This window comes from Phlebotomus papatasi, chromosome 2 (assembly GCF_024763615.1).
Source record: "Phlebotomus papatasi isolate M1 chromosome 2, Ppap_2.1, whole genome shotgun sequence".
Lineage (NCBI taxonomy): Eukaryota > Metazoa > Arthropoda > Insecta > Diptera > Psychodidae > Phlebotomus > Phlebotomus papatasi.
In genome coordinates, this window is record NC_077223.1 from 65230354 (window position 1) to 65245560 (window position 15207).

General features: G+C 33.9%; 1 protein-coding gene across 1 annotated transcript in view; it reads right to left on the reverse strand.

The window, feature by feature from the left end:
* Positions 1 to 15207, reverse strand: part of LOC129803897 (calcium uniporter protein, mitochondrial) — a 178787-nt gene that overhangs the window by 63743 nt on the left and 99837 nt on the right. Inside the window, exon 3 of the mRNA XM_055850773.1 lies at positions 1711 to 1939. Coding sequence (XP_055706748.1) covers positions 1711 to 1939 — 229 coding nt within the window. The remainder of the gene's footprint in view (positions 1 to 1710; positions 1940 to 15207) is intronic.

The window sequence follows — 15207 nt, forward strand, 5'->3', positions numbered from 1 at the left end:
AGAAACCAATACAAAGAAAAGCCGATTATGTAGAAGTATTTGTGAACATGAAGTGCTAAAAAACTTGTTCATTCTTTCATTCTTTTTTTTCGTTCAGAGATTTCCCATTTTAGTTTTTAGTATTCCCATTGTTATTGATAAACACTAACTTTTTTTGAGTTTCGCAAATCAACTTTTGGATTTTTTTTTATATGAGACATCCTTGGATGGAAGACATTGCAGCCTATATTTAATCAATAACATTTTTCTGTCTGTTCATTTCGATATATTTCACAATCCAAGCACGAACTTTTCTTAAATTGGTGTTCCAAGTTCGAGTTGGCTTACATTAAGAACCTCAACTACAATAAACTTATCTAAGACCGGCTTCAGACTGAGGGTTTAGTCTAATTCCCGAAGGTCTCAAAAATCTAAGTAATAAGCAATTTCAATGATTTTTCAAAATCTGATGGATAATTTGGCCTTAATATCCAATTCTAAACAACAATTTCTTAAAAAATCGTGCTTGATAAGGAATTAGAGGAGTTAAGCCAGATAGCTAAGCCATAGGTCTGAAGCCCGTATAAGCTTATCAATATTTCTTCTGCTCTCAAATGAGTTTTTGATACATGTTTGGCGCATTAAGAAAGTAGAACTAATATTTAATTATTTTATATTTTTCATCATTTTTTGTTGTCACTTGTTATTCTACCTGAAAAAAAGAAATCGAAGTCACGACGCAATCCAATTTACAAATGAAAAAGATAAACTTTTGCAACCCCCTTACCCACTATTTATTTATCCCTTCGCATTAGTGCAAACATGCTCATAATGATTTAACTCTCTCATGTAACATGTACAACATATTGTTACAAACATGGAAAAAGTGTACTAATGTTAACTAATAACGATTTTCCTCACGAAAAAGCCAAATGCCAGGCTGACGCTTCTGTTTTTCGGTGTGTTCATTTACCATGAAATTTGTGACGATTTTTATTGTACTTGACAACAAATTAATTTACAATCTAGTTTAATTAATTATATGTTTAATTAACAACAAACATAATTTGTACTTTTGCTCCTAGAAATTTTATTAATAATGATTTAAACAAACTTTACATTTCCCCCATTTTATCTTTTTCATCATTTCAGTCTCTTTTGCTATGTCAATTGGTGCTTTGCTTCACGAAAGAAAACTTCCGATTGAACATGGAAACATCATAATTAATGCAAAATCTTTGTTCTTTTTTTTCTGTAAATCTTTTCTTTTTGCAAACTTTCTTAATTTTCTCCCATGTGCGGCCTTTTTGGTAAATGAAATAACATAAAAGTGATTATCGGAAAAGTTTTTTTCTCAGCTTTTTCTCCATCTCCCGAAAGATAAAAGCATGATTTTATTGGCGAATCGTGTTTTAAAAGAGAATCAGCAAAGTAAAAATAAGCACGGTGGAAACTAGTAAAAAAAAAGTTTGTTCAGCTATTTGTTGAAATAAACTTTTTAATAATAAATACGCATCAATGGTGAGAGAAATCAATATCATCCCTCTTTACTAATGAGCACTTCACGATTGACGTTATAATGTTTATGATAAATTTTTCATGAGATTTTTATGACTTTTTGTTATGTTTTTTTACATGCTTAATTACTCTCAAAAGTACCTTAAAGTCTAATTTAATTTGAAAATAAGAAAAAAAATGAAAATGAAAAAATAAAAATATTGTAAAACTCACCAGAAACTATCATCCATAAGATTTTCTATTGAGCACGCTGACGATATCCGGACGCCTTCATTGCTCAGGACAGCCGCGCGATCGATGCCACGATCCTCCTCGTGCAGCATCGTGAGGAAGTCACCGACATTGTGAGATATCGGCCTGAGCGCAAACTGACATCGCTCATTTCGACTTGGCAGTGGCACAGTGACATGAGGAAGCCCACGGATATACTTCACAGTTACGTCTGCAATAAGAGACGAGACGTACCATTTAGTCTTTTCTCATTTAATTTCTAACAAGAATCCACAAATGGATTCTACATTCTGCACTGCAGTCATATTATTTTGTCAAATAGGATACATCCTTTTGACATTGTACACTCTTGCATATGAATGCTATACCTAGAACATTTTTCCTCCAGAGACATTAATTAAAACTTTATCCACTATTTCATGACTTTATCAAAGAAATTTGTCAGAGCTTCAACAAAGTTCATTCTAGTGATATACACCAATTGTGAGACCACAAAAGAAACAGCACTAAAAGTTTAACATGTGGATGGTTTTCTGTTATAAACCCCGAAATGTTTATAGAACTACTAAAAACAAGTGGAAAAGCGTCCTTGTAGAATGCTTCTATGTACTTTTAGATGCTATAATCCTATAGAAATAGTTTTGGATTATTTGCTTGGATTAATAAAGCTATTTAACGCAGTTGAACTCATGGGAAAAGCATCGTTTTGTCTTTTTGCTACTTTTCTATCAGTTCATAATTTATTTCAAACGCTTTCATCTAGGGTCAAAGAAACACCTATTGAATTACATTAAGAAGTAACATAGGTAAATAGGTTCTAACTTCTAACAAGGTAAACTCATGCGTATAGCAGGTGGTCAATTATCTTACGCGCGTCATTAAGGTAACATGGGAAGATTGAAAGAGCTCCAAAGGACTGACAGGTTGGTGTCATAGTAAATAAACCAGTGATAAGCCTAGATAAGCTTATGGTAGTTGAGATTATTCACAGGTAACCTGAGAGTGCTTGCAATATGGAATGCGTGTAAATTCGATTATGAGTTGAATTTTAGAGGTGAAGAATCACGTAGAGTAAACTGTTCGCGGCATCCGAAATGGATAAAATATCGATTTTTCGATTAATCTGATCTTAATAATGATAGCTTTCCAAATGACCGAAGATGGCCACAATCTAACAATTACATCCGGAGTTATGGCCATTTCAGAATTAAATGTTTGACCCCTTATACTCGGGTCAGGAGGGTCAGGTGGGGCTTAATTTTTTTCTAATTGAAAGCTCTTATGGCCTCTACACTTGAGAAATGTATGTCCATATTGAAGAGATTTTACTACACAAACGGAGGGAATTTGCTTCAATATGGACATAAATTTCACTAGTGTGTAGAGGCCATTAGCCGTAGATTTAACATTTTAAAATTTAAGGCTGATCCATGCCATAGCGGTCGAAACATTGAAAAAAAAAATTTTTGGGGTAGATCTGACATATTAATTTCTAGATTTCCTTCGACATTTAATCTTTGCCTAAAACCGCTTGTCGATATCTCTCTCTGTTCTCTCTCCAGAAACGGTTATACAACGGATCCACCGACCGACCAACGAACGGCCACGATAATCGAAAATCGTTATCTAGAAGTGTCACAATATGTTTATACAAAGATTATTAAAATCTTACCTAATTCAAAAACGCAAATTAGAAAGACTGATTAATTTTAGAGGAGCTTTCCTTCTGAGCTTGTCCGCCGAAGTATACGCTAGCTAAAGTTCTTAAGACAAAATGCCGACATATAGTTGAGTATAAACTGAGTGAAGAACAATGCGGTTCCAGACCTGGTAAAATTACCACGGATCAATTGTTTAGCTTAAAGATGATTTTATCAAAAAAGCTTCGAAATATGCTATTCCAGTCTTATGATTGTTTAATGCAGGGGAGTGACATTAGCTCTGAAAAATGCGACCAGTTTTAGTGTAAATTTAAAGTAAATTTAAATTTAATAAATCTATTTAAGGTTACTGAAATGTTCTTTAACAGGAGCGGTCATGGCCACCTCTTTGTCATGGTGAGAGCTTCGGGAAGAAGGAGGGAGCTCTGTGTAGTACCCAGGCCAAGAACAATGGGATATGCACGATCTGTGAACTTCTCGGCTCCCCTGATCGTCAACAACTTGGCATCACGTTTTCCTGTGCTGACATTGGATATCGTCAGGTCCTGGCTCTACGCTGCGGACTCTGAGGAAGTCGAAAGGATGCTGAAATCTACGTATGTGTGATGTGACCTTGTGTTTAAAAGTGTTTTCGAACTGTACCGATCCACATCAAGTGAACTTTTATGCAGATTTTGTAGCTCGTCTGTCTGTCCAAATAGAAAGCCAAACAGCCTCTATGGCTAGGTTTTTTCTTAATTTCTCTCTCTGTCTCTGTGAGCATACCCTCCTCCGCATTCAGTGACATACGTGCATATGTATGATCACAAAATATACAACCTCAGAAGGGATTTTCCATCGTTTTCATCCCGGAGTAGGTTGGAACCAACGCTAAGACGGCGATGGCCGCACGGGGGGTGGGTCAAAAAAGAAATAGAGAGATGATAATAAATAAATAATAATAATAAAAAAAAATTTTTCCTGTTTTCGTACACATTTCACGAGATATCTTCAAAACTACGTAGACTGCCAATTTGGGGTTTTCGGTTGCCACTTCGCTATTAAATTGGCTCTTATTTTGTATTAGTACTTTTTGCTGATTTATTATACAATGACAGAAAACAGCTAATAAACTCAAAAGTTTTTTCGGCGTGCTATAAACATATGGGAAACATAGAAAATGTCATGCCCCTAGTTTAATGCATAGATTTGAGACCATGAACCCAGAAAACAACTCTATGGGATGCACTGCATAAGTACGGACTGGATGAGAAATTGGTGGGAACGGTGGGAACCATCAGGCAGATTATTATACATAGACTCTGTGGGAGTATGTTTCCAGGTAGGTGTGGGACTGCACCAGGGATGTGTACTTATCACAGTCATTGTTAATTTTGTACATGAACATGAAGGAGCGCGGTCGGGGGCACAATGCGATTTGTATTGGGGATTGCAGAGTTGATCCTTTTAAAATCTTCTGAAAATGAATTTCAGCGTAGTTGCAGCTCTTCCGGCTTTCGCCAGAGCATTCGTTTCTTTTCAAAAAGACTTCGAAAGACTTTATATAAAACGACTTTAATTTACTCACTGAGGAAGACCCACACTAAGGGTCGAAAGCTTTGGCAAAAATTAGAAGTCTTTCTTTGTGAAAAGAAACGAATTCTCTGGCGAACACAGGAAGAGCTGCAACTACGTAGAACTCGTCAGATACATATTGAATAAAAATTTCAGCTTTCATTTGACCGATTTGTTAATGTCTGTGCTGAACGAGGTGAATGTGGTTAAGTCGGAGCTAATTGTGATCTCCCAACAAACTGAACAATGCACTTTGGATGTTGGTGAAGTGGGATACCTATTAGAAAATGTGAAGATGTTCGAATATCTCAGGGTGTTATTCACGAGTGATGGTAGGATGGACGCAAACAGCTAATCGTGGATTTGTCAAGTTTCTGCAGTAATGAGGAAACTTGGCAGAAGCGTCGTGAGGGTCGTGAGGACCTCTGTGCTTAAATTATTGATCTTCAAAGCTGTGTTCATTTCTATATCCTCACCTGACCGAAAGAACTATTTATTAATCGTGTCTATTTTTTTGTCTCGTGGTGGAAGGATCAGTCAGTCCCCGGGGACTGTACAGGACACTGGTTTAGTTCCGATAAGAGCCCTAAATACGTATCCCAGCAAGGAACGAAAGATTAAGATTGCAAATAATCCATCGAGATTATTCTGAGGGTTAAGATTCTCGTAAAGATTGAATGTCCAACGTTGCCGTTCATAATATGAGTTAAAGCTCAAGAAGCCGCTTCTTTTTCTCGAGAAATCACAACTCTAATGATATGGTCATATTTCGAATGTGAAAGAAGAAAGATTCCCTAGAAAAGCCATGCAAATTATCATGGAGAGGAACCGACCTCGGGGCAAGTCTGGGACAAAGTCGGTGAAACAAATTCAGGATCTTTCCTTGAAACGCCTTGAGATCAACTCCGAATAGTTTCCTGGATGTGGTTATAAGCAGTTGTCTAGGTCTAAACTTGGTGCTCTAACTCCGCGACCCCATTAGGGACAAGGGGTTGAAAATGAATGAACATAGACACATTTGCCAAAAGTTTATGTGACCTATATTCACTCTAAATTCGGAAAGTTTCTCTTTGGTATTGTGTATTTGAAAATAGCAAATTTTCCATACAGTAATTTATGGTTGCAGCAGATTGAGAAGTAGATTGGTGAAAATTATCAATTTTCAAATATTATAGTGCATTTTTAGTATCATCTGTAATCAATTTTACGTGCATTTTACTGACTAAAATGAAATATTTTATTGACATCCTAAAAGTTTATATTTTCCACAGTCATTCATTTCATGTGTTAAGCTGCAACATCCTCCATTATTTTTCAATATAAAATATGAATCACATATCAATTAAGAAGGTTAAATGAAATATATCGTAGTTTGGAAGTTATAGGATGGAGTCTACACGGATGTTATACACTTATGGACAACTTGCAAATATCTTAAGTTTATTACATTAAACAGATTTCGAAGAATCAAAATATGTTAATTACATCATAAACTAATTATTTTATCATTTTTCGAAATCTGTTTCACGTAAGAACTTAAGATTTTTGTACGCTGTCTATAACGTCCATAAGTGTAGACTCCATTCTATGGAACTTACTCGTGTTTTGCATATTCAATATTTTATTTTCTTAGAAAGAAAATTTAATCAATTTTCAGACAAAAAACCACTTATTGAATTTGTTACGAAATTTTCCAATTTTGAGTAGGATTGTGCATTTAGTATGAAGAAAATAGACACAAAATGGATGTACTGGTACTATTTTTGTTAAACAGTATACCATAATTCAGCCAAGGTGATTCCCTATTTTCCTATCATTTAGAATTACATGGGACAAAGTTTATTCTTTTGCAGCAGAAAATATGTTCTACTAAAAGACGAAACAAAGAGAAAAGAAGTACTAAAAAGTTTTCGTCGAATAAGGGATTAAATTTGTGATACTGTTCCCTTGCCTGAAAAGTTGCTCAGACTGAGTTGGGTCTCTGTAATTTCCGCAAAGATTGATTGATTTATTGAAAATATAAAGATGCACCAAGCTGCAAAAGCTGCCATATGTGCATTGGTGGGTTACATAGGTTTTTTTTAACATTAATAAATCTTAAAAATAAGAATGTTTGTACAGTACAGGCTTAGCCTTTCTTATATATCGTTATATAAATTAGTCATTTTGAGAAATCTAATTACTTTGTTTTCACATTCAATATTTTCTGACAGAATTTCAGCTATGTTTTGACTTAGACCTATTTCTTGTCGCTGTGTTAAATATTTTGTACATTGTGATAAAATATGATCTACAGTTATTTGTACATTACATACGTCACATATTGGAGGATCCTCTCTGTCCATGAGGAAATTATGAGTTACATTCGTATGTCCTATCCTTAACCTATTTAAGACTGTTTCATTTCTTCTAGAATGTTTATCATTATATTTATAGCCAAAAGGATCTTTTTTAACTTTTCTAAGTTTATTTGCAAATTCTGATACTTCATTCCATTTAAAATCTTGTACTTTTTTCCATTGCTCTTTTGTGAAATATTTTAAATCTTTTTGACTACAATCCTGATTATCTGGGAAATATTTATTAGTGGCATCTTTGGCTACTTTATCGGCCTTCTCATTAAGACTTATTCCACAGTGCCCAGGACACCAAAGGAGTTTTATGTTTGACTTATTTAATATCAATATGTCTCTTATTTCACTAATGATAGTGTCATTATTTTTAATATTAAGAATTGCTTTTAGTACTGACAAACTGTCTGTAATGATTAATCTTTTTGTCCCCAGTTCTAAGGGAACAGTACAAGCATCTAAAATTGCTTTTGCTTCTGCATAAAAAATTGAACAAAAGTTAGGGATTTTAACACACTGTAGAACATTATCACTAGAGACCACACTGTAACCAGTTCCCAAATCTCCTTTAGAGCCGTCAGTAAAAATTTTTTCGTATGATTCGTATTTCAACATTTTTATATTAAATTCTGATTTAAATTGCATTGGATGCGTGTTATCTTTTTTATTTATACTTAAACTAATGTCAACTAAATCTTTATTAAATTTCCAAGGAGCATATTGGGGAATAATAGCTGCCTTACTGTCAAAACTACCTAAATTAAGGCCTGCTGATACCCTAAGAGCACTACTAACGAACGGTTCAGGAAACTTATCGTAAAGAGAAGTATTTTGCAGAAATTCGCGATTTGGATTTCTAAAATTATTTTTCTGTTTGTTAAAATATGAGACTGAATTTAAGTTCCTCCTATCTTGTAATGAGGAGAAACCAGAGGCTGCGAGAAGACTTGGAATTGGAGATGATTTGAAGGCTCCAAGTGAAAGTCTTATTGCCGTATTATACGAAGGGTTAATTATTTTCAAAATATTCTCTTTAGCCTGACCGTAAGCTTGGGAGCCATAATCTAATCTGCTCAGTAATAAAGACTCTACTATTTTGAGTAACTGTTTTTCTCTTGATCCCCATCGAGTATTACTTAAAGCTTTAATTAATTTTAAAACATTACTAGCTTTAACTTTCAGATTTTCAAGATGTGGTTTAAATGACATTTTTGAATCAAATGTAACTCCTAAAATTTTTGTTTCTATTACATTTGCTATGGGCTCCTGATAAAGATTAAATGAAGGTTCTTGGCAGTTTCTTTTTGGACAGAAATTAATGGCACAAGTTTTTTCAACAGAAAACATAATACCATTGTCATTTGCCCAAAGTTGGATTTCTGAAATTGCATTTTGCAAGTTTGACTTAACATTATTTTCATTTTTATCAGCACTAAAAATTACTAAATCATCTGCATACATCATAAAATCAACATTTGGACAATTGTCAAGAACCTGCGTCAGACCATGAACGGAAATTAAAAATAAAGGGACACTTAATACTGATCCAGTAACCATGCCATTTTTTTGTTCACACCAATCTGAAGCTTGGTGTCCATAAAGGACACTAAAAAGGCGGAATGATAGGAAATTCTTAATGAATTCAAACATTTCACCTTTCAAGTTCCATTTGGCAAGCTGATGTAACGTTACTATCCTCCAGGTTTTTTCGTATGCCTTTTTTATATCGAAACAAATAGCCGAAACATGATTTTTTGACTGCAAATTTAGGCTTATGAATTGTTGCAAGTAAACTAAATTATCTGTAGTTGACCTGTTATTTCGAAAACCCGATTGTTTTTCTGATAAAAGATCATTCTTTTCTATCCACCAGACTAATCTTTTAACAACCATTTTTTCTAAAATTTTACTTAAACAGTTTGTTAAAGATATAGGTCTGTAATTTTCAGGTTTACTAGGATCTTTATTCGGCTTTTGAATAGGGATTATATGAGCCTTTCTCCACTCATCAGGGAATATCTTTTCTTGGAAAATTCGATTAAAAAGTTGTAGCAATTTAAATTTGGAATAGTCGTCTAAGTTTTTTAGCATGCTATATGTTATCTCGTCTGGACCTGGTGATTTACCTTTAGAATTACTAAGAACTGCTTCTAATTCTTCAATAGTAAATAATGAGTTCAAATCCTCAGGGCTCTCTTCATTTGTTGGATGAGGCAAAGGATTTGATTCCAGGAACAGTTTACGTTCTGCAAAATTTGGATTGTCAAAATTGTCATCAGAGTTCTTACAAAATTGATCCGCTAGACTTTGACAGATTAGGCTTGGATCTGAAACTAAAGTGGAGTTATGTTCTAATTGATATATCGTTTGAGTCTTAAAATCCCCCGAAATTTTCTTTACTTTATGAAACATATCTTTGACAGATGTATGGTGGTCAATAGATTCTACATAGTCGTTCCAAGTTTCCTTTTTAGATTTTTCAATTAAGTTTTTATATTTGTTTTTCAAACGTTTATATTCTGCAAAATTTTCTTCAGTTGACATTCGTTTAAATTTTTTTTGAGCTCGTGTACACTCTTTTCTCAATGCATCTATTTCCTCATTCCACCACGGGACGGTCTTATTTTTTGGGATTGCTTTAGTCTTAGGTATAGATATTTTAGCCGCGTCTTGAATTACAGAAGTAAAAGAATTTACTGCTTCATTTATCTCAACATTATCAAGATTGACTAGATTTCTGGATACCGATAAAGAAAATTTAGACCAATCAGCTGAATTTTCTTTCCATCGGGTTCTTCTCATCAGATCAGGAAGATTATCTGGTAATTCAATCCTAATAGGAAAATGATCGCTATTGAAATGGGTCTCTAAAACTTTCCATAACATTCTTGGAAAAATTTCTGAGCTACACAAAGATAAGTCTATTGCTGAGTAAGTTTTATGCCCAGGATGTAAATAAGTGTTAGAACCAGTATTTAATAAAGCAATGTTATTGTTATTGATGTAGTTTTCAATAGTACGACCTCTAGTATTGGTATCTACTGATCCCCATATTCTGTTATGCGCGTTAAAATCACCAACTAATAAAAATGGTTTTGGTAGATTTGTTAATAAATCATTAAGATCACTTATATTAATATTTTCATTTGGCCTTAAATAAATTGAGCAAATTGTCAAATTACCTAATATTGAAGTTTTAATTGCCACAGCATCTAAAGAGTTTCTAATGTTCAGTTCTGAATATTTAATTCCTTCACGAATAAATATAGCACAGCCACCATTGGAAGAATTAATGATATCTTTGTTTGAGATCATTTTAAAATTTCTCAAAGAAATATTTTTGTTAGACGTTAAATGTGTCTCTTGTACACAAATTACTAAGTTTGTACTGTCTTTTGCAATTAATTGTAAATCTGAAAAATTATTACTAAGACCGTTTATATTATATTGAATTATAGCCATAGTTAATTGTTAATATAAATTGGAAAATTATTTATCTGCTTCATTAATCACCTCACATGCATCCTTGATCAACCTTCCTGTGTTTGTCAAACTGTCCTTTCCAATACCGGAGCACTCCACTGAGGCGGAGGCATCCAAATGATATGCATTGTCCATTTCGACTTCATCATCCCACATCTGCTCCTTCTGGATCTGGGATGTATTTGCTGCTTCTGGTTCCTTCTGTTGTTGAGCATCTGGCGGTTGAGGTAGAAGAGGTGGTCCTCTATCTGCTTGTCCCGTGAAACGGAAAACAACTCCATTGTCCTTGCTGTTTGCAAAAGGATTCACACTTTGATGCTCCTGAATGTGGGTAGGAGCAAGATCTCGACGTCTTTCAGCCCTGTTAGCTGGAGTCAACAAGGCTCTGGCAAAGGAAATTTCGTCCTTCTGCATCTCGTTATATTTCTTTTTTGCTTCAAAGTAAGAAATATTGTTCTTTGCTTTGATTTCCAGGACTGCGAATTCTTTCTTGAATGCTGGGCATTGTCGATTCCACGCTGGATGACCTCCAAAACAATTGGGGCAAGTCAGTGGACGAGAACAAGCCCCATCGTGTGTCTGGAGGCCACAATTTTCACAAATCTTCCTTTTAGTTTTGCATTGGTCCTCGAAATGACCCCATCTTTGACATCCTTTACAACGTACAGGATTCCTCACGAAGATTCTCACTTTTAGAATTGTATAGTACGCATCAATTGATGCTGGGAGTACTGGTGAATTAAACGTTAGTATGAAAGTCCCTGTGTCTCGCATGATGGTCCTTCCATTCTTTTCCTCTCTTTTCTGGACGCGTTTAACATCACAGACGTTATAAGCAGCAAGCTCTGTTTTCAATTCTTCATCCGTCAGATGGGTAAAATCAAAACATGCAATTACCCCTTTGCTTTTGTTGAGAGTTGGGTGAAAATCAAACTTCACTTTTTTGTCACCAATTTTGTCCAACTTCATCAGAGTCTGGGCCTGGGCGATGTTCTTTGTTACCACCAATACATTCCCATTTTTCAGTGGTTGGAACCTCTCAACTGATCCACACATACTTTTGATCACTTTCTTTACTTTGAAAACCGAAATACTGCAAAATTTCTGGTCCTCACTCACACATGAAGCCTCGAGGTATCGTCGGGAATTTTCGTCCGTGTTGGTGAATTTCAGCAAGAAGTCGTTGTGTCGCTCGACACGTTGACGTTTCCCCTTTCGTATAACAGGGAATGATGTATCGTAGTCTGTGTTGGGAATCGTCTTCCCCTCCACCTCTGCAAACGGTGCGAACATGTTTGGACGAGTATCACGCTCACCAATACTCTTACTCTGTCCAGAGTACGCCATGATGGGTTTTTAGTGTCTTTTCACTGATGAATCACTTTTTGTGGAAATTTCACTAATTTTAGTGGTCAAATCACTAACTTTTTTCACTAATCTGTAATATGAGTCTATTTCTCAAGTTATTATTCCCTTTTTTGGGATAAAATCACAACTTTCACCAAGAAAAACTTTGAATATTCACGGAGGGTCAAATGACACGTCTGCTCAGCACAAAACGCACATTGCAACTGATTTCCGCAAAGAACAATGTATTTTATTAAAAGTACGATCTATTTTTTCTCAGGGATTTTCACTTCTCACAAAACCATTTAAAATTTATTAAACGAACAGTTTCGACGAAAACTTGAGAATCCAATATAAATTAAATGTTTTCATCTGAACAATTTTATTTAGTGAGCTTTATAAATTATTCTTATTGAATCTATATAAAATTATCTCAATACTTTATTGAAAATTGCTTTTGACAAACTCCAAATAAATATTGAAAGTGTATTAAGTTGCAGCTGGTGCCAAAACTACTAGAAATTGTCCAATGTAGAACATAACACTAAATTTAAAAGCCTTTAGTCTACAAATTTCAGCAAAATAAGCTTAATATAGGTTATTTTGTATATATATTTCTGGGTCGTATGCAAAGTTCTGTGATGTCAATTCTCTTGGGAAAAGTTGACAGAAGGGGTTGCTCTTGTAAATATCACATTCGTAATTTTATTAATTTTCATTACCCTTACACAGAGACATATGACCTTTGGGAGTTCATAAACTCATATACTAAGTTCTGGCATTGTTTATCATTAGGTTCACGTTATGACATGCCTATGTATTCTCGGTCTCGTAAAATCAATATAATCAGTCTCAAACATTAATTGCTGAGGGAAATTCCATCCGGTGTTAATTCCGGTAAGGGGAATTGGATGTTATAAAAATTCTCATTTTATCTACCATCTCATATTCTAGTCATAAAGAATTTCATCTTCTTCCATATTCACAGTAAAATTAATTATTTATAGAGTAAACACAATGCATAAATTGATACCTTTATGACCCAGACCGGTATTTTGGCACTTTCAGGCATTTTTCCGGTTTTTCATTAAATTCTTCATAAATATATGTAGGAAAATTGGTTTTTCTACAGGATTAGTCCTTCATATTGTTCAGGAGGAAAATAGGTTAAAAGGTCGTGGTGTCTTGGAATTGGTCCAAAATCAATGAGAGACATCTTTATTGCTACCAATTTTGATGCATTGTCAGATCCTTGGCACTTGGGCAAGTTCTTCTAGGCTGGAAGAAGACTTGGCTTGCAGTGACAGAGAAAAATTGCTCATGCGAAAATTAAAGAACATTTAATATCCAGAAATAGTCTCTCATAAATTTTAAGTGGTATTTAATGGTATATCCTCTTGCAAGCATTCTCAGCGACAGTCAATTTAATTTTGGTGCATTCTCGGGTAAATATGAATGCAACTACTTCGTGAAATGCACGTACTATATGCCCGTTTTGCAAGTACAACTCTTGACTTTATAAATTAATTTATTAAAATCTCACCAACATGAAATGTGCAACTCGAGCGCAGCACTAAAGTGTGCAAAAATGCAATACAATCCTACAAACCTCTTAACCGATCTATTAATCAAACCATGCATCTAACTATAATTTGCGAGATTTTTTTTTCTTACTATATTAGGTATATAATATACCTTTTTTTTTCTTCTTCTTAAGACCCATCGAGACGCCTTTTTATTGCCATTTCTTTTGCTTTTCTCTCCCATCTTTCTCTCCCTCATTTTGCAAAAGTTTCATCTGGAAATTATGTTCCTGTATCACGAACAAATTCCGTTATTGATTTTTCCTCACAGAAATTACTTGTTAATTGCATTTAATAATAATGAATATTACACTTAAATTTCCCGTAAGTACAATGTACATTACTAAATAAAAACATATCATCTTCATTTTATCAGAAATTTTATATAATGACACATTCAACTCAATATCCCAAAAAATTACTATGCAATATTTAATATAGCAGCAAAAAACATTATTTTAATTAAAAAGCATTTTCATTAATTCTATACAACACGCATAAAATTAATCATCAATGAATAAACATTAAAGTTTTAAAAATTTTAGAACAGATCTGTACTAAAAACAGTCACAGGTAAAAATTTATATTATATTTTTTTCCACAATAATAAAAAGTTAAATAGAAAATTATTAGTCATTAAATTTAACTAAAAATGCAATCTAATATTTTTGTACTAAATAAAATAAATGTGTAAGAAAAAAGATTGAATAAATTCATCATTAATTTTTCCACTGTTTAGCTACACATGTTGGTGGTCACCACCGATAAGACGGCTGTGGACGCTAACTGAATTACAGTTCTTTATCTCCCACTAGCTTTTCCTTTCTTTATTTTCAAGAGTATAACATCTTCAAAAAGAAAACAGCTTTCAGAAAGCCGTTTGTTGAACAGAAGTAAGAAAAGAATTGTTACTGTGCTTCTTACTAATTTTCCAAAATTGATGTGTAAAGATATGATCAAAAACTTGACTGAAATCCGAAAAAAAGACCAACTGAAAACCACTGAGAAAGACACGATAGGTGTTGAAAGCTGTGGTGTGTTTAATTTTAGGATTTAAATAAAAAACCGACGCTCACCGGAAGGACATTCTGTACTAAAAGTCTTTAAAGCTAGGAATATTTAGTTTAACATCTGATTTTTTGATATGTGGGTGTGATGAGTCACATTTATTAAAAAAAAACATAGGAAAATTTAGTCATTACGAAGCTTGATCACTTTCCCCTATTTAAAGTAATTTTAATCGAAGCGAATATAATATGTATTTTTGCAAAAACTCACAGCAATCGTGGTATTTAATTTTCCTTCAGGACTTTGTCAATAAAAAAGACTCTTAAGTCTCCTTCTTAAGTTCTCAGACACAGGAGAAAATAAAATACTACTTCAACTACGCTTTAAATGAAATAAATATGTATACCTAAATAACATTCATACATATTTGATTGCCTATAAAGTGCTTTCATTTCTAAGAAGTACTTCTTTGCCTTTTGAAAAATTTTCTAC